The sequence below is a fragment of the Watersipora subatra genome, chromosome 7 (genome assembly GCF_963576615.1).
Source record: "Watersipora subatra chromosome 7, tzWatSuba1.1, whole genome shotgun sequence".
NCBI lineage: Eukaryota > Metazoa > Bryozoa > Gymnolaemata > Cheilostomatida > Watersiporidae > Watersipora > Watersipora subatra.
Window position 1 is genome coordinate 18205798 of NC_088714.1, and position 25218 is coordinate 18231015.

Consider the following 25218-nt stretch of genomic DNA (forward strand, 5'->3'; position numbering starts at 1 on the left):
TGTTAATAACAGTTACTGTTAAAAACCAACACAGATCTAATGTGACATAAAAACAAGAGATGAGTTTCAGCAATAGCTACATTGATATTTTATTATTCAGGTGAAGAGTGATGCTTGCCGGTGGTAGTATATGTTTTTAGTTACTTTAAACTACTCTGTTAATAAACTATTATTATGTCCCTTCCCCCTTCAGTCCAATGATAACACTATAATGCTATATAGTCTAAGATTTCTGAACCGGCTAAATTGTTTTTCATTACCAAATGACAAAGCTATATTTTTGTAGGTTAAACAAGAATTACTATAATAAAATCTTTAATTATTATTAAAATGTTTTGGATATTTAAATTCAATTTTGCAAGCTTCTCCTTTGTTTGATAAAACTGTTTTCAGATCGTGTAGTTTTTTAGCTGCTAAATTAGTTTATCAATTTTATTGTCTGACCTGTGACCTTTTGACCTTACCCTTTAGGGGTTTCAATAAAGAATCACTCACTCAGCTACCTCACCGGTGGTATAAGTGCCAAAAACCTTTGAAGTATTGCTGAACATACAGCCGATCAAAAAATCGGAAACATGCAGCAATCTGAGCCAATGGTTCAACTGCATTTTATACAAGATAAACATAAAAATCTCTAAGATTTCTGTTACATGTATTTAAAAAATTACTAAAGGTTTGGACAGAAAGATTACATATATTTTGTACCCAACTATCAACTGTTACCTTGTGTTACTCGCTATGTGACGTCATCTAAGCTTATCCTTCCAATGCACCTCCCTTTGAACTTGCTAGTAATGAATATTTCTAAGCCAAGTAAACAATCATAAGACTCGATCGACATCTTTGAATGCGCAATCAAAAGAACTCAACTATGAATGCCAACCAGTCAATGGAGTTGCTACATATGCAAACTGACCAGCTGTTGTTTCAAACAAGTTTCGAACAGTGCAAGAGAGTCATTCAGAGTAGACGCTGTAGGTAACAGCAACTTATAGCAATCTTACAGAACACCGTTAGGTAGTAGAAATGGAACGTAAAGAACTTGTGACACAAGTACTTTTAGCGGCTGCAGCTTTTCTTGTGTCATACTTTTTCATCAAATCACTAAAGGTAAGCTTGAAGAGTCTCACTAGAAACTTTAATCGAAATCTTTTAGATTTCATGAAGATAAAAATATTTGTGTTCTTGAAGAAACATGGACAAAAGTGCATGATGTAAAAAATCTTGCTTCTCAAAGTCAAATACCACAAAGTACTACCTATTTATTAAAAATATTGTGTTTTGTCTGCGACACGTTTTCATTATTTTACATGTAGGTCTATGATGTAAATATATTTAGACAGTTTCGTATATGCATGGTAGCCATGATCTTTTTTAAAAATGATTCAAAATGATTGCGAGAGGCTCAGAACAGAGCACAGCGATGTCAGTGAAACAAGAATCATCTAAATTTTTGCAGAATCCTTTAAGAAAGATACCAGGGCCATCAGGCTACCCACTATTAGGCAACATCCTTTCTCTAAATCCCAAAAACATCCACAACCAGTTTTATGAGATGGCAAGAAAGTATGGAGCTGTTATGAAAGTAAAGATCTTTGGAAAGCCTATTGTGGTGCTGAATTCTAGGGAAGCTTGCTTAGAGGCTCTGATAAAAACAGGTAAACAGTAAATAACTACTAGATCACTGATGCTACAATTATTGTAAACTTTATGAATACCCTATTCATTCAACTGTATGTAGTACAATTTAAGTTACTAAAATAAGTAAGCGGGACCATAAACAACTTTCAAAGGTTGGGCTGTTACTAGCTGAATCTGAGCCATGCCTATTTATTTATTCCAATTATCTTAATATCAAATGCACTGATTGTTTAATTTATTTTAGGAACAGATTTTCAAGGTCGGCCACCACTAAAAAGAAACAACATGGTTGTGCCGACAAATGTAGTTTTTTCGGTAAGTTGCTATTTCAACATATTTCAACAGTATACTTTACCAAAGTACTTTGAGTTTTGGCACTGTTGCTGTTTGACAAACATATCATCATAAAAAGATTCTTATTTACAGAAGTATTTATTATAGCTGCTAATAAAAGATTTTATCATCTCGCATGCAGAACTTGAGTGATGAGCAAGCAATGCTGCGCCGTTTATTCACTAAGGCTATGAAAGCTTATGGACCAGGAGTTGCACATCTAGAGAATGTCATGCAGGACACAATAAGAGGTTTGGTTGATGGTATTGATCAAAAGGGTGACCAGGCTATTGAATCAACAGAGCTAAGCATTGGATACGTCTGCTGTGTTCTTGCATCTATGGTAAGTGAATGAATATATATATATATATATATTTATATATATATATATTTATATATATATATATGTTATATATATAAATTATATTAATATATAGTACATTTTTTATTAATCCCACGACTAAACACGAGCGGAGCGAGTGTTTGAGAGTTTTATGATAAATGCATGTGCACACAAATCATAAAAATTATTCATCAACAACGTCGCAAACACTTGTACCGAAATCTCATCAACAAATTTAATCATTTTTCAGTAGAGTCGTTTAAGTATAATAATGATACAAAACACATATAAGCCTATTTAAATATGTTACCAAGTCTTTGTAAATTGTCGACAATATCTTAAAACTTACCCATCTGATCGGATTATACACAAACGGACAGATTAATTTGGCCGAAAACCGTTATTAAAACTTGCCAAGCCTTATTTTTGTCAAAATTAAGACTGGCAAATGAAACGCCAAGCAACAGAGAATAGAACCATTAAGTCGTGCGCATTTCACGAAAAAATAACGTGCACATTTAACCAGTCTATAGCATTGTAGAATTGCCGAAGGTTTCTGTAATTAACGTAGAAGTACTGAAATATAATCGTTTCTTTTTTGCCGATTTCAAAGTAACTGACATTTTGGACACTTTTGAGTATTTGGGTATTCTAACTAATGTCCAAAGCAGAGAAAGTAAAGAAAATGACGATGATATTTTTTTTAACGATTCTTATGAGATTATTACAATATTTAATTATAAGTTTGGATAACTATTGAAGTGTTATAGTCACACTAACAACATCGGTGATAGGCAATATGTTACTGTTATTGTTTTTTTCTAAATAGTTTTTTTAAATAGATTTTCTAAAAATTTATATAAATATCACAACTTCTTAATATTGTTAGCTATAAGGTTTTGAAATGTAAACAAAATTGTGCATTAGTTTTCTATTATTACTGTATTACTATATTAATAATATTGGTTATTCTAATAATATCAGTGCATTTTACTTCTAATATTGCATTTCTCCTCTTGCAGGGGGAGAGATATAAACATACAATCTTTTTCTTTCATTATTGCTGTTTGTTGTACATAATAACACCCACACCCAGTACATTACAGCTACCATTGCGATTATCCTATTGCACTGCAGGGCCATTTGACTGCTAAGATTGCATTTCTCAACCATCAGTACCCTTTCTTTTTTCCAATATCACTTTGGCCGTGGGTTGTTTGACAGGGGAATTTTTAGTATATAATATACATATATATTAAATAATATATGTTATATAATATTATATATGATTATATTATGGCATTATATAGACATATATAATTACATATTTATATATAAATACAACTTTATATATATATTTATATTCTTATATTTATATATTATATAAATATATATTTATATATTTATAAATATACATCCCATTTTATATTTATCTAATGATTACTTGTATATACATAACTAAGCAATAGAGATACTTATGTATGTGTATATATACATATTTATACGTATATGTGTGCATACATGTATAAGTATGTATACCGTAAAACCTCTAATTGAACGCCACCTCTATTTGACCGCCACTATGAGACAAGGGTTAAAAAATAGAGCACCACCCTATATTTGAATGCCACTTTCATGTGACCGCCACTCTGACAGTAGAAAAGTGTCAACAAAATCGTATTAACAATGAGTCGTTTACATCAATAACAATCAATTCTCTTGTTGTCCAACTCAAAGGTTTTTCACTTTTTTTTAAAACTTTGAAAGCAACAACATAGAAATAACTAATAACTGTCTCAGGCTAATTGTAGTTTCTTGTTTGACGCGGTCTTGATACTTCGAAGTATATAAAATGCTTCACATTCACGATAGTAGATGAACAACTAGTTTTAGGCCAAAGGTTACGTTTAGCGAGCAAAACTCTTACTCATTGCATTTGTGCTAAATGCAACGCGTAAAAGTTTTGCTCTGCCAAAAAGTGGTTTGGATGCTAATATTGACTGGTTCAACAGTGCAAAAAAAGAGTTGAGGTCAGAAAACATTGTGGAAGGTATTGGACAACCAGAAGATGTTCGTTTCATTGAAAGCAGCAGTTAGAGCAAACGATGGAAATAGTTTTGTTTTAAGACGTTAATTTTTGTTGATGCATGTAATATAAGTATGGTTCATTTGTGTTACTTGTTCATGAATATATATTTGTAGCATTTGATAGATTATCATTATATAAATTATAAATTTGCAGATTTGTAACGTATTATTTGATAGCATCCTTGCGGTAATCTGATCTTACGATTGATCGGCACTTGTAACTCGTCTTCTGTTGCACATTAAAAACTAGTTTTGGCTGCAAACTGTAGCAAGCATATCAATGAGTGCAATAAAGTTTTATGCAGCATTTGTAAATCTAGATATAAAACAAAAATATGTTTTCAAATTTAAAATGAAATAAAAATTGAAAGCTCAAACAATTTTCAAAGCAGGACACAGGCTTTAATATCATCGCAGGTTAATTGCAAGCAATAGATATCAATTGGTGGAGAACTTACTCGGTTTCTCAATGCATATTTTGTAAGAAATCTCTGACAAGGTGGAGGTAAGTTAGCAGATTTATTGCATCCAAAAAGTTTATCGCCGCACTACCGGAAAGAGAGGGCAAAATATAGGCGACATTCGTTTCACTCGTAAAAGGGATAAATTTATCTTTCCAAAATTTTGGTAAGCTTTTTTGAAAATACATCGCCAGCCTCTATTTGAACGCCAGCCTCTATTTGAACGCCAGCCTCTATTTGAACGCCAGCCTCTATTTGAACGCCAGCCTCTATTTGAACGCCACCTCCAATTGATTGCCACTATAAAAGAAGGGTTGTGAAATAAAGCGCCATGGCATTCAATTAGAGGTTTTACGGTATATAGCATTTATTGCGAGTAAATAAAAATAAACACATATATTTATTTTATTAAATATTACTATAATATACATATTATTTTATATATAGATACTTATATATAAATATATAAATATATAGCATTTATTGTGACTAAAGAAAAAACAGAATGCCTATTCGTTATTCTTAGCTTAACGCAGGTGTATATTTAATTTAGTCAATAGTTCTCAGCGGCAATCATCTTAATTTTTTTTTACTCATAGATTTTTCCATGAACTATACACTAATTTCATTTTAATCATTTGTAGTACATTTTAAATGTCTATTTTCAACTAGCTAATGACAACATGCTTTTTTCAGATGTTCGGAGAGAAATACTCTTATGATGATGAACTCTGTCATCAGATGAATCAAGTCAACAGTCAAGTTATAGAGGCAACAGATCCTTTTTCTAGTGGGGCTGTTCTCGACGCAATGCCATTTTTATATGACTTCAAATTCTTATTTAGAGATCAGCACAAGAAACTGGATTCAGCAAATGAAGCAGCTACCACTTTCATACAATCGAGAATTGATGACGCAAAGGTAGGGTTGCACTGAGTAGCACATAAACAGCGTTTGTAGTTTTAATACCTTCTAGCTTTTCAGTCAACTGATAATTTTATCATCAAAATAATATCTCAGCAGTGCATTGAATTGCCTCCTTTTTTTCCCATGTTATTTTTATTACACAGCAATCGTTTGACGCTAATCACATGCGAGGCTGCTTGGATTTCTTTATCGAAATGCAGAAAAATGAAATTGGAGCAGATGGAAAACCTTTGCTTGATGATGTGATGCTGCGAGGGCTGCTGATGAACTTTTTGACAGCAGGTAGTTACGCGACTTTTTTTCCCAAAGTAATGGTCATTTAAAATTTTCATGATAATTTGAAGCAGCATATTTTACTTTTGAATTATCCTTAACACTTGAAAATGTTTGTATGATATGAGAGTGGCCTAAATTTTTTGATTTTTTTTTAAGGTTTGGAAACTAGCAGACGGAGTTTAGCTCAAATATTCTTAGACCTTCTCCATGATCCAACATTACAGAAAATTCTACAAGCAGAGATTGACAGCCAATTTGAACCAACTCAAACAATCGCACTCAAAGACAAGTAAGTGACAATAATTGTGGCAGACGTATTTGCAATGCTTGTATAGTTCTTTACCAGAGTCTTGATAAATTGGAAACCACAGCTGAATTAGAATGCTGTAATAGCATCCATTCTGCTTTTAAAAGCAATACTTGCAAAAAGTAATTATAGTTTCATTTGTTTTAGGGTGAAGTTACCACAAATGGAAGCATATATGTTAGAACACCTGAGGTTCCTCACCCAAGTACCATTCATGATTCCTCACATGGCTGTCAGGGATACAGAAGTAGCAGGATACAAGGTTGGTTAAGTTGCTCAGGTTGAAACTACTCATGGATTGGTTTTGTTTTCAAGCTTTACTTGTTAACTAATATTATAACTTTGATTTTATTGATGTTTCAGATTCCTGCTGACACTGTAGTGCTCATGAATTCTTACCATGTTGCGCACAATCCAGATGTCTTTGATGAGCCATTTAAAGTTAAACCAGACAGATTTCTGAATGGAAGTGGCGAGTTGATAGACCGTGACCATCCTCTCCGACAAAAGTAAGTGACTATTTATTATTAGTAACATATAATTTAGTAAAGTTGTTAATGTTAGTCCAAATAACAGTTATTACACTAACCAAGTGTATCTTTAATATGTCATTCTATTCAAATATTTCTGTTTTACAGCTTTTTGGGGTTTGGAGCAGGAAGAAGACAATGTCCAGGAGAGAGTTTTGCAAAATCTCGAATATTTCTTTTTCTGGCAAATATACTTCAGAAGTATGATGTAAAAGTGGAAGGCGAACTGCCAGAACGAGATGTTAGAAAATATCCAATGTCAATTTTGCTAACTCCACCATCTGTAAAAGTTCGGTTTACTAGGCGCCAGTAAGATCAGAACCATTAACCACAATTTAATGTTAGCACTAACTTTTTATATCTCTTTATTCATAGTAAGTAGAAGATGTTTTTGCATTAACAATGACTTTGACTGTCCAAAGATTACTTGATCTTTTATTAGCAAAATCTCTTTATTTATGTTTTTTCAAAAATTTATCTAAATTATAATTTATTTAAATGTAATTTATGTTAGTTAGAAAGTGGTTGCATAAAATATTTTAAGACTTACATAGCCAGTTTGACACTGCTGACACAAATATAAATTCTACACGGCAGCAGCTTCATTTGGACATTAAATAAATGCATGAAATAGAAAAATAAATCTTTATAGGTAGTCTAATATAATTTATCTGAATAGCAGATGACAGATTAAAGAAATGATGTGATAAGCTTTGCCAAAAACCTTTATAGCTGCATTGAATTGTTATCTGGCACTAGCCACTAATGACCTTCCCTCAAGGTTCATTATTGTTTGATATTGGAATATAGGCCTACATAGCTCTAAAATACCTCGAGCTTCTTAACAGCCACCTAGCATTAAAGATTAACAAAGTAGTTGTAATTGTTGAAAAACTTTTGTTTGCATCATCAGACTTGTGTCAATTTAGGTGTTTGCCCATCAAGATTGACTCGGATTGTACTATGGTTGTTTTTTTACAGCTCTTTCATTTTACCATATATGAAAAGCCCAAACAAAGGCTAATTGCAGAGCAAACTGAGTAAGACTAAGCTGAGACTAAGTGAGCCATCGTAGGAGTGACTCCTACAATTATTAATAGTTAATAATAAGTAGTTAATATGAGTAGCTTTGATCATAACTGTTATGATCAAAGCTACTTATATTAACCTGGCAACAACTTGCAGTCTATAGAAGCAATGTTGAGTTTTAATCACTTACATGTACATGTATCTCTTATATAAAGACTACAATTGTCAGAGGCTAAAAGTCATGTTTGTCAGTAATGGTGTTCAATACGATAATTCAGTTTTGATTATTAACAAAGCAGGGTAACAGTCCATAACTTGACAGTCATGTGCAAAAGATTCTCTCAGTAATTAAATAAAGTTTCAATAATATTGATGTTTGGCGCATGCTTCAGCTTTAATTAGACAGATTTATGTACTACACAGACTTTAAATACTGCAACGCAATTTTTATGTCTAATTTCATTATCATTGATCATTGATCAGTGATTAATTTTAAAGTATTGCCAAAGAATACATGTACATAATCAGCAGCAAAATCAAGTGAGCACAACTCCAGTGCATTCAGTTAACTGGAAATTTATTAGGGAGAGTAAACTGGAATAAATTTTTTTGAATTTCAGCCTAACAATAACAAACGAAACTTTGCCCTAATTAATATCACTGTATTTGCATCAATTTAAATATTGCACTAAGCTTCATAGCAGTTTATTTCATCAAGTAGTCGTACAATTCTTGTTATACAGCTTCATTATTTGTTCTTGCTGCCACAAGCCTGTTTGTCTGACCAATAGGAATGGGCCTACTGAGTAGGAACGTGATGACACAATGCTGATCTTTTAATTTCGAGTTTTACAACACACCAGAAGTTCGATACGATTATACCTTAATGTATTGTACTGTTATTATCGATTAGATTAAATAAAGGCACAAGTCAACATTCTATTTTGTTTTTTAATCTTGTTTTTTGTTATTCCTTTTGGAGCTATGCTATTAAAAGAATTGTTTGATTCATTTACTGGTTATTGTTTTGTTATTTACTAAATTGATTCTCAGTTGATGACCTATTTTAATGTCACAGGTTTCACTGCGTATCAGAATCAAATAATAAATAGGCATCTCTAACTGCATCCATTTGTAACCATCCTTACACTGATTCGTAAAAGAGTTCTACTATTTGTTTAAAACTGTGCATAAATAATATATTGTTAAAGTATCAGAATTATAGAATTATAAAATGCCCCAGTATAATGTGCATAAATTATAACAGGCTTTATATATAGGCCTACAACATTTTTGTAATTTAAATTTTTGACTTTTTGTTCAAGTAAATAATATAAAATTAGTGCAGTTCACAGTAGTAACAGAGCATAGAATTTCAAACTCACTCATATCAAATCCGTTTTGATACATCAGCTTATTAAAAAGGTTTGATTTACTAATAATCATTTAAAATTATTTTGTGGGTTGTTAACAGCCTCAGCGAAAGAGGTGAATCTTTTTTCATAATTGCACAACTAGGGTCTTTAGTAGCCAATTGTGAGTGATAGTTCATAGGCCTTTCTTCATTAGATAGCTCGTAGTCGCTGACTTTTACCATAGAGATAATAAATTTGACCACCCTCTTTCAGATAATTTCACTCGATGAGTGGTTGACTTGAATCAAGTTGAGCTATGCTGTATATGAATGTTATGAATTTTGAGCTGAGTGGCAGACGTTTCTGCAGCAGGCAATTAAATTATTTCTAGTGGAAGCCTAATTTTGGTGTAACAAATCTGTTTTACTTTTGTTTTGTTATCAGTCCAGACTGTTGGAAAAACGTAAAGATCTTTTGTGTGTCAAGATTAAAAAACCATAAGATGTCCGTCATGGGAGTAGCTATAACAAAACATAAATTTTATACATCAGCTTGATTTAGAATCTTCATGGCAACTCTCTTTCTATTATTACTGACAAATAATAAAGTAGATACCATTATGTGCACAGGTTTTTGTTAATAGATGGATATTTTTACACACTGTTACTGGAAACCATAATTAATTTTTCAACTTTTAGAGAAGATAGTTCTAACCTTGAATTTTATGATTCAGTGTTTTCCATTTCTGCAGGTTATTGTGGCCAGTCAAGTTACTTGAGTTTGTCATAGCTTTAGCAAACAGCTTTAGGTTTGCTAGCGATGCAGTAATTTCTCCTAGATTGCAGGGTTACATTCTAGACCCACCAGCTAAATGGGTCTCGCCAGGTACTAGAGAGTATGAAATATGAACCATTACTTTGGAACTCCAGAATGCTTAAACTGCTATTTAATTTATTTTTAATTCCTAAAATACAGTCGCAAGTACAGTTACATATACGTCGTACAGTATACTTGTATATACATTGTAGTGTGTAAATAATTCTGAAGTCCATAAAAGGTTAATAAAAAACTAAGCGGCAAAGCTTTGAGAATCAAAGAGGTAAAATGAATCAAAATATTTGCCAGGAGTGCAAAAGGACACAAAGCACCTATTGGCGATTTTTGGTAGGAGGAGGAGAGATGATCAAACTCTATTCGATAGTTGAAAAGCATTCTTGAGCTCTTGTTGAAAGAAAGTTTACTTTTATTGTTGACATCAAGGAGCTCATTGTTAAAGGATTTCAATATCAATAATATGGGAGGTCATGCTTTGCTCGATGCTTATTACATGAGTTTCATAAGTAAGAAGCAAATGAATTGAAGTTTTCTTAGTTGACTGTCAGTTTACATTTCAACTTCCTTCATAGTATTTTAGAATAAAAGTATAATAGTATAAAATTATAATAGTATAAAAATATAATAGTATAAATCAATGAAATGAACTGATGTTTTAGTATGGACTTAGCTCAGTCTGATACTATTTATTGTTAGAAATATATATGAGAGAAAGGATAACTCTCGATTGTCATAGTGATAATGGTTCATGAACAGCTTCAGTGTTGAGACAGACAGTTAATCACTATATGTACCCAAATGAAGGCCACCAAAGACCTATGATACAGTAAACTTATGATAGTTGAAACTGCAATAGCTGGAGAGAATGCTCTAGAGGATGGGGAGGGGGAAGGGGAGGGTGAGGGGAGGGGGAGGGAGAAAGGGATGTGGAGGGAGAGGGGGTGTGGAGGGAGAGGGAAGGGGGAGTGGTGTGGAGGGAGAGGGGAGGGGAGAGGATGTGGAGGGAGAGGGGAGGGAGAGACAGAGAGGGAAATAGATAGAGAGATAGTCATTATTGTAACTGGGAGACTGTTCTACAAACTCAAGCCTATCCTTGTCGCTAAAAATATGAAGAAGGTAGGCAATGGGATGTAATAATATAATGCAAGCTTACAAATGTAGAGTTGTCTATTTATTTTTTAAGGAAAAACAACTCTTATACTTGGCTGCAAAAAGCAGTAGTAGGAATTATCTTACCAATTAATAGACAGTGAAAGCAAGTCATGTCTTTTAAAGAAGGTTTGGATGCAGCTGGTGATCAGCCTCCTAGCATATCCATTACATTTGTGCTTTTTTTATCAAGCTGTCCAAAGTTTTTCTCAAACTGTCAGAGTTGTGTTATTCTGTGCCAATCTTTACTATAATAATAGCCGTGTCTGTCCATCTGTCTAAAGTCACGCATTAGTTCTCAGAAAAAAGATTACAATGCCCAGGAATCAAACCAATGTAATCAAACTCCCAGCCAAACACACTACTAACTGCACAACTCGATCACATTGCTGCATTCTGGAATAGATATGCATACAGTTATTACACATGGCAATCTCTCAAGTGCATGGGACAGCAAGCATGAGTATCTTATAATTAAGACACCAGCTCTTTTAGGTTTACTGCTTCTTGGAAACATGCTTTGTCTTAATTGAAAAATCTTCACATTCAGGTTTGTGATATGATAACTATTTTTGATGCTTTTATGAAAATTAAGTTTCTATAAAGTCTATAAAGGTTCTAAAGAAGCTTGCTAAAAGACGCTAGTTAAAACTGGTTAACGAATATTAGGGTAAAACTGAAAAAAGATACATAAGGTCTCATCTGTTTTTTATGGCATTTCAAGTAATGTTTCCGTTACTAAGCCTTATCAAATTAACGGAAGCCACAATCCATTACTTATGGAGAAAACACTTTAATATAGGTGAAAGTATGAACGTAGGTACCGGTATAGGTGCAGGTAAAGGTCTAGGTAAAGGTCCAGGTAAAGGTTCAGGTAAAGGTGCGGGTATATGTATAGGTACACATATAGGTACGGTTCAGGTTAAGGTACAGGTACAAGTGTAGGTATAGGCACAGGCATAGGTACAGATCAAGGTACAGGTCTAGGTACAGGCATAGTTACAGGTATATATACATGTATAAGTACAAGTATAGGTACAGGTAAAGGTACAGGTAAAGGTACAGGTATAGGTATAGGTACAAGTATAGGTACAAGTAAAAGTACAGGTAAAGGCACAGGTATAGGTACAGGTATAGGTACAGGTATAGGTACAGGTATAGGTACAGGTATAGGTACAGGTATAGGTACAGGTATAGGTACAGGTATGGGTATAAGTATATGTATAGATACAGGTACAGGTATAAGTACAGGTATAGGTATAGTAAAAGGTACAGGTATAGGTGCAGGTTAAGGTACAAGTAAATGTACCAGGTACAGGTAAAAAGCACAGGTATAGGTACAGGTAAAGGTACAGGTAAAGGCATAGGTACAGGTTTAGGTATAGGTACAGGTGTAGGTATAGTAATAGAGTTAACGTGTAGTAGTCAGATACAGATAACTAGTGTATATCACACTTTAGAAGTACTCTCTTTATTATTATACTCCAATTTTGTCTCTGCAGAACAAAGACCTAAAAGCAATGAAAACTCAAATCAAATCTCAACACTTAGGAAAGCAAAGGTTCACCAAAAAAGCTCAAATCTGTGTTCCAAGACTTACTGGGTGGGGGAGCTTATAGAATATCAACCAATTAGGAGGCATTTTTGAAAAATACAACATTGATTTACTAATATCTTATGTAAAAATAGAATCAGTGCAGATCGATTGAGATAAAGGAGCAAGATGGATGCTTTTCTGGTTATATTTTTGCTTGTGGCTATCCACTACACACTGAAGCATTACTTGCGCGTGGTCGATTGCCTTTACATAAAGCATTGTGTATGCCGATACATTGGCTGATTCTCTTTCTATAAAATGATTACACATAGTGTACATGGAATCTCAATAAGAATATTTTTGTTATGGAGTCATTAGCTATGTAAGTCACAAGATTTGACTATATCATGTGCATTTCTTTCATGCACAAAAAAACTACTATTTATCAGTGTTCCCACTGGTATTTGCAAAATTTAGTTTTTATTCGTTTGTTGTTGTTTACGATGTGGTGGCGAATCGCTAAGGCTGGTGAGCAAACATTCCATCACATTCATTGAAAAAACTTTTGCTTGATTTTTTGGCATATTCTCAAGCTATTTGAAGTTGTAGCAAATTAGTGGTTATTCACTAATATATAGCGCGTTTTAGTCAAGGATGGACTGACACAAAATTTTAGTAGCTTTTATCAAAAAGTATTGGTATTTTTTGATCATTTGTGATTGTGTTTGATGTTTGAAGTGACATGACTGGCAGGATGTTTCAAGATTAATATTGAAAAAATTTAATTGTGGTTAAAATGCTCAAAAGAAAAATACGATCTAAAATCACGTCAATAATTGCACACCTGTTTGTCTCTATCATTATTGATATTGTCTATTGTGTTCAAATTGCAGCGTTACGTATCGCTATTCTGTCGATATTTTTGTCGACGTGCAACTATAGAGGTCATAATCAAACTTTTGCTTGAATCTGAGCATTTTAACTTTGATCAAATTGTTTGTGATTTTAATATTGAAACATCCTGTCAGTCAGACCACCTCAAACATCAAAAACAGTCACAACTGGTAGAAATATACCGATACTTTCCAATACAATCTACTAGAGTCTTGTGTAAGTTCACTTTTAAGCAAAGTTGACATCCTCACGTGTGACATACTTTTTATTTGATTTAGCTTACATCTGCAATTAACATCTATAAATGACAACTTTATTTGATTTATAGTAACATATATGGATTTAGAGGTTTTGGCAAGCACTATTAGTATAGTTATTGGCACAGTCACGTTATTTTTATAGAAAGTTTGAGCTCTTCAATGTTGGAATGTTAGATAATATTTTTAGGCCTAGTTTTTAAGTTTGGCAACCTTGCAAAAAAATAACATATTTCTGCAAAATCTTGTCACGCATTTGACAATAAATTACGCTAAAGGATTACATCGTGCAAAGATTTGTGCTTTCAAATTGGTCATGCTGAGAGGATGGGTCAGTTGGTCTAAAATATAATTGATGTTTATTGTTTACTGCTAAGGGGAAAGATAAGTGGACTATCTAAGAATTGGTAACATATCGAGTTTGTAAGCAACTTCATTTTTAATGTAAAAGGAAAAACAGCCAAGATAAATAAGCCTCCCCCAACGACAAGTTAAGTTCTCAGCCAGATTAAAGTAAAACACAAGCTAGTTCATTGTTTTGATGGCCACATTTTTAAATTATATCATACCTTTTTATCAATGACGGACTTGAGTTTACTGTTTGTTGTCTATTTAGAAACTCTTTTAGGTTTTACTAGCTTCAGTGAAAGGAAAAATTGATAGAGTAGCTAATGACCAACATCTACTTCAACATTCAAACTGCCATAAATTCAGTGAGCACATTGTGCAAACATACCTTTGTGTAAAATATTTTACTTTTAGAAAAGTTGCTCAAGGGTTTAGTAACAAAAAACTTGCTGCAAGATCATTATGAAAAATTAAAGAGGTAATTACAATATGACTTCTTTTGTCAATATACAAATATTACAAGTAATAAAGTATTTAAAAACTATCGAAATTGAGAAGCCTTCAACAATTTTACACAAACCAGCAAAAAAATTAGATGAATCAAAATACTATGCCAGTACATAAATAATAGTAATTATATTCAATTACAGTTAATGGATCACTTGAAAAAAATGCAATAAAAAGAAGATAACTTCAATGTTACATTAGTTTTAAAAATGAATTAATCTGATAGCAAAATGTTTTTAATTAGCATTTGAATTAATTAAGGTGTAAAATACTGTTTTCTAGCTAAAAAACTATCTAAAACTCACAACTTTGCAGGTTGTAAATATGATGTCATAATTTAATTAATTAAACTAAAGTCTAGCCAAAAACATTAATGTTTAAATACTTTATGATTGGGTGCAAAAATTATGAGAATTGATTGTGTCTCTATTGATTATATCATCAACATAATGATCCTTATTAGACAAAACATGGAATATCTCAACAAGCTAATACAGCTATTAGGTCTGCATAAACTGATACAAAACAAAAACTGTTTATAGATGTTAAGGCAACTTTTACATTAGTAGATATATGACAGCTATATAAATAAACAATTAGGACAAATCCTAAAATACAAGCAAGGTATTTTTCAGCTGTCTATTATTTGGCTTTACATTTACATAAAAATGTTTTACTTATTTCAATTAACTTGGAAATGTTTCAAACACTGAAAAATTAAATAGAATTTTTTCAAATTGTTTTGTTTTATTATAAGCATTTTCTTAGCTTTATCTTAGTTGTACCGACTCTAGTGTTTTCCTCATCCTTCTTCTTTTATAAGCACATGGATATATTTTATCTTATGTAGTTAAAACGGAATATAATACACTAGAATACCAGTTTAAGTTTTGCAATCATTATTATGATATAGTTTTAGCAAATGGCTAAAACAGTTCGGAAATTGCTAAAAAGTGATACAGATGGCAAAAAATAGTTGAATAATTCTGCTGGTTTTTAGAGGACTCGCATGCAACCTAGAAATCTACTACACCAGTTTTCATACTTTCATATTAACATAAAAGACTTGATTTTTGCACGACGTCAATTTGTGTCAGCAATAAATAACAATCGAGTAGAAAAGTTTTTTATTGTAGCAGCAGTAATTTATTATTGGTTTAGTATAGACTAGAGACAAGTAGTAATATTCACCAAGGCAGGAATATTGGCAGAAAAGCAACCAGTCAACCTAGACCCCTTCATCAACAACAACTCCTTGATATTACTGCAGCAAACATCATTATATTACATTCTAGCTGTGCCTCCCAGCGTTGCCCGGGTATTAAGAATCATTTTATAAACAATGAGAAGTAATGAGATTTGCTTACCACTTGCTGGCAGGCAACTCTCTGGCAAGTGGCAGGCCATTGCCAAGTGGCCTAGTGCATTGCCAATGGAAAATTTCACTAAGCTAGTTAGTAAGCTTCAAATGCCGGTAAGCAATGACATTGCATCAGCATTGTTGCCCAGCTAGGCTATTCTAATAAGATCTATAGCCAAAATGCAGACAGATATACGACATACAGACATACAGATATACAGACATATAGACATACAGACATACTTTGAGAATTATATATATATATATATATATTTCCTAAAAGGCTTACTCTTTCAATACCGCCATAGTACCTATGGGACATACATAGGTAGTTGATTGCAGTGAACTTTCCAATGCTGTCAGATAGCCTGAGAGTCACAAAGATAATCAGATAAATTTGGCAATACCATTTTAATTATGAGATTCAAGCTAAATTGGACAATAGAATAGTTTGAAAATCTACTTTCTGTTTATCAATAGTGTTCTATTTGACCACAGCTGAGACAATCGATAAAACACAGAAAGTTGAATGAAAAGCGAAAAAATGTATACATTGTTTAGATTAGATTATCATGAACGAGATATGTTTTGGTTCTGTTGGTCAGCCAGACAGCGCTACCTTATAGAAAAGTAAAGTAAATCAGAATGTACTACTGGAACATGGTCCAGATGTCCTTTGGTGTGTGATACAAACTTTATAACCTGCAAGCTGCCCACATATGAGTAGTATCTGCAATGCTGTAACAGACTGTATAAGCGAATAGATCACTAGCTCATACCGACTCTAAGCGACCTTGAGTGACTTGGACCAGACCAGCTAGGCTTGAATCGTACACAGAGAAAGCGGAGCTTAGTGTCAGACTTGTATATATAAGACAAAGCGTTAGAAAAGAGAGAGAGAGAGAGAGAGAGAGAGAGAGAGAGAGAGGGAGGGAGGGAGGGAGGGAGAGAGGGAGGGAGGGAAGGAGAGAGAGAGAGAGCTCATTTGTGCTTCTGGTGTATACTTTTATTTGTAATGCATGAGTAAATTAAGTGTATCTTCTGAAATATAATGTGTTGTTTGTCTGAGTTAAGATGTGAAGTAAAAAAAGGAAGTACACCAGAATCCTCTACAATGCTAAGGTAAAAGGTTTGGGTGAGCATAAAGTGACATTGTTCAATTTTCCTAAAGCATGAAGACCTAAGAGAATCACAAAGCCACTATTGTATCCTCTCAACACAGCTTTCTAAAGATAAGGCTACCTCTTCATTTCATGAAATCCAGTAGTTTCTATGGTCATGTAAACTTGTAATGTTATTCCGCATACATCCAGTCTTTCTATCTGCTCAGTTGTTCAAATAAATTGTTCAACATGCCGTGTTTTCATTTATTTTGAAATATGATGCATCAGTATATCATGACTCGCATGAAATTATGCTTTGTGGTCATCTGTACTCTGTTCATGTGTTCAGAAACTAGACCAATTTTATGCATCCAGCTCAAATATGCATACACTTTTTAGTAGCCATAGTCATTAGCCTTTTAGGGATCTTGTGATACAGCCCTTCTTTGGCTAGTACAACTCTCAGGCTAGTACAACTTCCAGGCTGGCCAACTAAAAAGGCTGATAGATCGACTTTTCAATCTGATTTAGTTATGCGCATGTAGATGGGCATGTTACTTCTCTAAGTGGCTGCTACATGTATATGAGGTTATCTACTTTACCATTGTGTCCATATCCTTGTTAGCAACTTGTTTGGGCATGTTTGCTAATTATAAATATACAAACACTAAATCATCCACATAAATTCTAAGTTAACCAGCTTTACTTAAATGATTAACCCTTCATTGCTCAATTCTCCCATCAATAATTGAAGGTTTAATGCAAGACATACTGTTGAGCCTTATTATCACTTCCCAGAGCAAGTTCAGCTTACTCTGGGAGCAATAGCTCTTCCCTAAAATCAATGAATTTAATTCCATGCTTAATGAGTCATGTTTGCCCTTGCCTAATTAGGTCACACTTTATCATATTGCACAGCTATTTTTTTCTGTGGCCATGTGATCAGAGCAAAAACTACTAGCTAGTCAGATGTCAAGCGTACTAAATGGATTTCCTTCACAACGCAACAATTTCACTCTGACTAGAACTTCGAAAAATGTGACTTTCTATAACTCTCACTTACTACCAAAGCTGAAAAAGGTCCGGTTTTTTGGTAACTCGCTTAGGCCTATACTGACGAGGCTGTAGTGCGCTCCTGTAGCTTAATATACTTATGAGAAGGAGCTAAGCAACATTCTTTAAACTTCTACCAACTCTTTATGCCGTTTAACTGTTTATATAACACAGCACTAGCACTTGGTAGAGTCTAGTAGAGACCAGATGTGTATAACACAGCACTAGCACTTGGTAGAGTCTAGTAGAGACCATATGTGTATAACACAGCACTAGCATTTGGTAGAGTCTAGTAGAGACTAGATGTGTATAACACAGCACTAGCACTTGGTAGAGTCTGGTAGAGACCATATGTGTATAACACAGCACTAGCATTTGGTAGAATCTAGTAGAGACCAGATGTGTATAACACAGCACTAGCACTTGGTAGAGTCTGGTAGAGACCAGATGTGTACTAAATCTTACTCAAGAATGTTTCAAGTGACCTGATCTAATGCAAAGGACTACTATCCTGTTTTTCTTATACAGCTGAGCTTTCAATATTATGGTCAGTGTGATGCGTGATGAATAACTCTAAGAGGTTTGGCTAAATTTTTTTCCTGACCAAGGTTTTGCTTGTTTATAAAGTTCTACGGCTGGTTGCTAGTCTAAGCCTTATTCGTCTAAGTCTAGGCCTTTGTTTAACGAATTCATCTCAAATTCTATATATCTCATTCTACCATTTAGTACTTTCTATCACACAATACTTGCACTAGTGGTGTAAAAGTCTGTCCTTAGTAAACATAATCACATTTACCTGTCATAATTAAGCATTTGCTTTTCTGTGGCTCAATTCGTAGCAAAATATTTGGTTGAAAACTTAATTCTCATCAAATAAGTTTCATTCTGTAATTCATTTAGAATCAAACAAATACAATCGATTACATATTTAGTTTAAGCTTTAGAAGTACTCCAAATTGTCTTTTTACAACAATTGCAAGTAGATAAACTTTGTAGTATGTGCAAATTTTAAAAAGATGAGACCAGAGTTCAATTTATATTTGTTGTAAATATTGTTGTGCTTTTTCAAAGTTATATGTTATGTATTTAAGTAAGTTGCAAAATTGTGCAAGTACATTTATATATTTATTTAATGAGCTAATAGTATCATTAATATCTTGCAAAACTATTTAATTATAAGAATAGTTATTCGAATTATTAAGAATTATTAAAAACGGAAATATATTAGAAACTTTTGGCAATTGGACAATGCCATAGACTGGTGAAATGTACATGTTTTTCTCGTGAAATGTGCACGTCTTAATGGTTCTACTCTCGGTGGCACGGCTTTCTCAGCGTTTTGTTGGCCGGTCTTAATTTTGATTAAAATAAGCTTGTCAGGCTTTAATAGCAGTTTTAGTCCAAATTAATCTGTCTAGTTATGTATTATCCGATCAGGCGGGTAAGGTTTAGGATATCGTCTACAAACTTCAAAGACTTGGTAACATATTTAAATATGTTCTCCTAAGATAAACATATTTAAAAAAATGTTTTCGTCATAAAGGGGCATTGTAATTCGGCCTTAGCTTGTACATAAGATGTAAAGAATTTTGGTCAACATTCTAAACAATTTAATGAAACCTTTGGAAATTGAACAAAAAAAACATAGGCTGATAAACTGTGTACCACAATTTCGTACCTGTAAATCGGTCTATGCCTCAAACGGTCTATGTGTATTACAGAACCCTTTGGATAAATAAATTCCAATCATTATTCCACGACTAAACACAAGCTGCCAAACAAACATAGTTGGCCTGACAGATGGCCCAATCAAGAAAAGATTTTACAACCATCGTAGCAGCTTCAACAATTCATCAAAACGAACATCAAAAGAGCTAAGTAGTTATATATGGCAGCTTAAGGATCGGTCCATCCAGTATGACATCAAGTGGAGAGTATTGAAGAATGTGAGTAGTTACCATAAGACCAGTAAACGCTGTAATTTGTGCATTTGGGAGAAGTACTTCATTCTATACAAACCTGAGCTTGCAAGTTTAAACTCACGAAACGAACTTGTGTCAAAGTGCAGGCATTCAAATAAGCACTTGATTTGCAATGCTGTGACATGAACCAATTAAATTGTTGTTCCAAGACCAAACAAGCGGATGCGAAGTTAGGGAGTTTTTATGATAAATGCATGTGCACACAACTTACGAAAATTAATCATCAACAATGAGACGAAGCCTTGTTTGAAAATTTAATCAACAAATTTAACCATCGTTTTGTAGATTAGTTAAAGTATAATAACGATACAAAACACATATAAGCCTATTTAAATATGCTACCAAGTCTTTGTAAATTATCGAAATTCTCTAAAACCTTACCCATCTGATCGGATTATACACAAATAGACAGATTTATTAGGACGAAAATCATCACAAAACGCTTGAAAAGCCTGGTTTAATAAAGGTTAAGACCGGAAATTGAAACGGCGGTCGATAGATAATAGAACGATCAAGTCGTGCGCATTTCGCGAAAAAATAACGTGCACTTTTTACCAGTCTATAGCATCTTCGAATTGCCGAAGGTTTTGGCCATTAACATAAGAGTACAGAAATCGTTTCATTTTTGCCGATTTCAATTTTTTCATTTTCTTATGAGATTATTACAATAATTAATTATAAGTTTGGATGACTACAGAACAATGACTATGTAGTACAGATTTTCTAAAAAGCCAACGCAGTGTAAGTAAAGGGAATGACGATGATATTTTTTCTAACGGTTCTAATGAGAATATTGCAATAATTAATTATAAGTTTGGATGACTACAGAACAATGACTACGTAGTACAAATTTTCTAAAAATCTATATAAATATCACAACTTCATGATATTGATAGCTATGACGTTTTGAAATGTTAACAAAATTGTGCATTGGTTTTATATTATTACTATATTAATAATATTGGTTATTCTAATAATATCAGTGCATTTTACTTCTTCATTAACTTCTACTTAATGCAATATTGGCCAATATTGCATTTCTCCTATTGCAGGGGGAGAGATATAAACATATAATCTTTTCCTTTCATTATTGCCATTTGTTGTATATATAATAACACCCACACCCAGTACATTACAGCTACCATTGCAGTTATCCTATTTGACTGCTAATATTGTATTTCTCAACCATCAGTACCCTTTTTTTCCAATATCACTTTGGTCGTGGGCTGTATGAGAGTGGAATTTCTAGTATTATATATAGCTGGGTTTTATCGTTAAGCTACTCGATGTGTTTTTGCATACAGTCATATGAGCTTCAGATCATTTTAGTTTTACCTGATGAATGGTAACAACCATGAAACTTTTATTAGTAAACAGTTTTAAAAGTTTTCAGTTCTTAATATATTTTATATAAAAGCTCTATTGTAATATTGAGCACTCTCTTCTAGTGAACTGCAACCTTCTTTTTCATCAGTATATATATATATACTACTAATATACTACTGATATATATACTATTATAACTTCTAATATAATTACTGATGACTATTAATATAACTACTAATATTACTACTAATATAACTACTAATATAACTACTAATATAACTACTAATATAACTACTAATATAACTAATAGTATAACTACTAATATAACTACTAATATAACTACTAATATTACTACTAATATAACAACATATATAACTACATGTACTAATCTAACTGCAACCCTTTATTGTTCAAATCATTTTGGCACATGTATGCCGACTTTTTTGAAGTTTGAATGTGTTAGGCCATTAAATGAATATGCACCTGTTATAAGGTCTGTTATAAGTTAAATTGAAATATATAATCGTTTTATTGCATGGTTTTTTACAACCACATTGATATAGTTTTAGTTGGATTTCTTTGATTAACTAACTGTTTGTCAATTTTGGATAATGCGCGACTGTACTGAAGATATTTACATTTCAGTCTGTGGTTTTAGTATCTCAAGTCATTTATAAAATTTGTAGCATTTTGTGATCTTCAAGAAGCATTTGTGGTGGCTATACATAAATGTGGAATTATCTTAAGTAGGAAACTAGGTTATTTCTGTATTTTCTCATATCCCAAGGTTTTCTAATGAGCACATGTATAACTTTTTATTGTTTTCTTTTCTACTAAATACTTGCTGTTTTTTATATTTTCGTCAGCTCTTGATGCATATAAAATAATTATGAGCATCATTTATCAGTCAAGCATGACTTTAATACATGCGCATAAATTTTACTACGTCAGTGCGCACGTATGTAAGTAAACTTCGTGTGTCATGCAAGGTTCAGTGAGCGTAACTTTAATCTTTCATTGTTTAATCCCAGGTATTCATACTCTTTGACAGGTCATTGCAGGTCATTGCTTGCGTATACATTTCCTTTCAGCTTATTATATTAAGAATCAAGGGTAGTTCTACAAAGATTAACAAGATTTTTCAATACTCATTTTCAACAAAAAGAAAAGTTATACAAACCTGTCTATATATGTTTGTTTTTAAGTAAAAGCTTATTATTTGTCAGATACATTCATAAAAAACTTGCACCAAATATGATGAACATCTAGAAGTGAAAGATAGACATCTAGTGGTGTAAATTGGACATGTTGTGATTAAATTGAACAGTTAATGATGTGCAAAATATGCCGCATAACAAATGAGAAGTTGATAAAAGTACAGCATATGCAAGTTAGATGGTACCACATAAACAAAATGCTTGTGCAACTGTAATTGCTACACATTCAGTGTTAAAAATACGAGTTAGATTGAATCAAACCTTCATTTACAGGTAACTTACCATATCAAAGTCATTATATTCCTTTTCAAAATGTCTCCTTTTTACAATTCCATTTTTTACTAGTCAACCTCTCTGCATCAGTTAGAGTTTAAATAGTCTAAGAGACGTTCTACAGACCTTTGTCGTACAGTACAGGGGTCTGTTGTCGTTGAAGCAGATTGTTGTTTCTGTAAGCTTTTACATTATTTTGTGGTTCTTGTTATAGTCAAGCTGCAAAATTGAGCAAAAAGCTGATTCATTAAGCTGTATAAGAGTGCAGCTGCATTTTGACTACGTTTAGAATCACCACACAAGCATATGTTTAGAGTTGATGCTCGCCAGTGCGGCGTTCCAGTCAGCACAGTTTTTTGGAAACCCAAATCTTTTTTGATAGTACGCTATGAAGAGTACTTACCAGTAAATTCTTTGAAGTATATGTATTTAAATTTATGCCAAGTCATTATGAAAACATATCCTTTCAAAACCATTTTAAGTGAATAGCTTTTTTACGAGGTTTCCACACGGTTCTAAAACTAATAATCAAATATTCAAATAACTTTACCAAATTGGAAAAAAAATTAAGTTTATGTATTTATGCATCCATAACTTTGATTTGAACTACTAAACCAGAAATAACTCATTTTCTACAAATGCATCGGTGAATTGTTTTTTGGTGACTAGCTCTCTACACTAATTCAATCAGCTGAGTACTCAAGTTTCTACACTTACTTAATAAAAGCAAACTTAACTGACTCGCTTTAACAGCGATTAAGTATTCTAGTTGGAAACTCTGAGCATCGCAAAAAATTAAAATCTGTTTTAACAAATACAATAGGTAAATAACAAAAAGAGTTCATTACAGCTGAAACTGATGTCTTCAGCTTTTTTAGACCAATTCATAAGTTGCTGAATCTTTAGCATAGCCATAAGCTTGCTAGCATTTCATCGTGTGTGCTATAGAAGGCAATCTTTTTTGATCATTCATAAGATAAGTCTTCTTACTATAGTTCACGATGCTCATGATTGGTTGTCAACCCACCATTCTTAATGTTCACGAAATCCTACCAATGTAAAAAGTTTACTAAAGTTGAATTATGTATGATAATTGTCTTGTGTTTTAAGAACTATCACTTTGAACATAAAACATTAACAAAGTTTGCCACAGTTTAACAATGAACTCTCTATAAATTTTAATAGAGTTTATCAGAAAGTATCGGTATTGGTCTAAATTTTCTATTGTTTTTTATCTTTGAGGTGATCTGACTTCCAATATGTTTCAATATTAAAATCGACAAAGTTTTATTGCGGGTAAAACACTCAGATCAAGAGTAAGTGCAATTATGATGTTTATTAATAAAATAATATTAATATAATAATATTAATATAATAATAGTTGTAAAGAGAATGACAAATTTCAGACGCGTAACGGTGTAACTTAAACGCAATAGCCGATATTAACCCTTTCGCAGGTGAGTTTTTGAGCCTATTTCTGATCGTCCTGGGTGAATTAATTTTTCAAAAAAATGAAAAGTTTGAAACTTTATTGAAATGATATTTTTTTGCTACACTATGGTTGTATGATAGGTTTTTATCATATAACAAGGCATTGTACAAACAGTTTTACACCCTTTGTGTCTATTTGAGCTATTTAAACTACCCTTAAACATGTAAATTTTTAAAAAATTTGAAAAATTTAATTGCTGTTGCGATAATGTTATATTGTTGAATAAAACATATTCTGTATTTATATTACAATTAAAGCATTTTATAAGTAGAACCACACTTTGAAATGCATATTAGCCTCTGGTGGAACAAATACTGGCCCAATGGGACTGGTAAAATCATTGACATTGGAGCATTTGTCATTGCTAAGGCTTCTAATTACAGTCCAAACCCCATCATTACTGATTGCATCTCTTCCACCATCTTTTGGCCCAACAACAGAAGCATCGTCATCACTAGACTCATCACTTATGTCAAAGTCTATTAGATTGACATCAGAAAAATTTGAGTCATGGTCTGAGTCATCAACTATAGAATCTGTCAAAACCAACTGGGCCCTTCGAGTTGATCTAGCAGGTCATTAGGAAGATGAAGCCA

The 25218-nt window shown here is 32.9% G+C and overlaps 2 protein-coding genes across 2 annotated transcripts in view; both read left to right on the top strand.

Annotated features, from left to right (window-relative positions):
- LOC137401190 (cytochrome P450 1A1-like) overlaps positions 1–25218 on the top strand; it is a 42921-nt gene that overhangs the window by 11353 nt on the left and 6350 nt on the right. The gene's annotated exons all lie outside the window — the stretch shown is intronic.
- Positions 1027–7340, top strand: LOC137399592 (cytochrome P450 1A2-like). Its single transcript, XM_068085771.1, has 10 exons — positions 1027–1110; positions 1460–1658; positions 1886–1956; positions 2117–2317; positions 5563–5787; positions 5937–6075; positions 6226–6358; positions 6524–6638; positions 6740–6885; positions 7015–7340. The coding sequence occupies exons 1-10, from the start codon at positions 1027–1029 to the stop codon at positions 7217–7219; spliced, it is 1518 nt and encodes a 505-aa protein (XP_067941872.1). The 3' UTR covers positions 7220–7340.

What these genes read in the sequence shown, in the direction of transcription:
- LOC137399592 (XM_068085771.1), top strand. Translation starts at nt 1,027, where the DNA reads ATGGAACGTAAAGAACTTGTGACACAAGTACTTTTAGCGGCTGCAGCT. An exon ending in TTTTCATCAAATCACTAAAG is followed by an intron (nt 1,111 to 1,459) that starts GTAAGCTTGAAG and finishes AAATTTTTGCAG; the next exon opens with AATCCTTTAAGAAAGATACC. An exon ending in GATGAACTTTTTGACAGCAG is followed by an intron (nt 6,076 to 6,225) that starts GTAGTTACGCGA and finishes TTTTTTTTTAAG; the next exon opens with GTTTGGAAACTAGCAGACGG.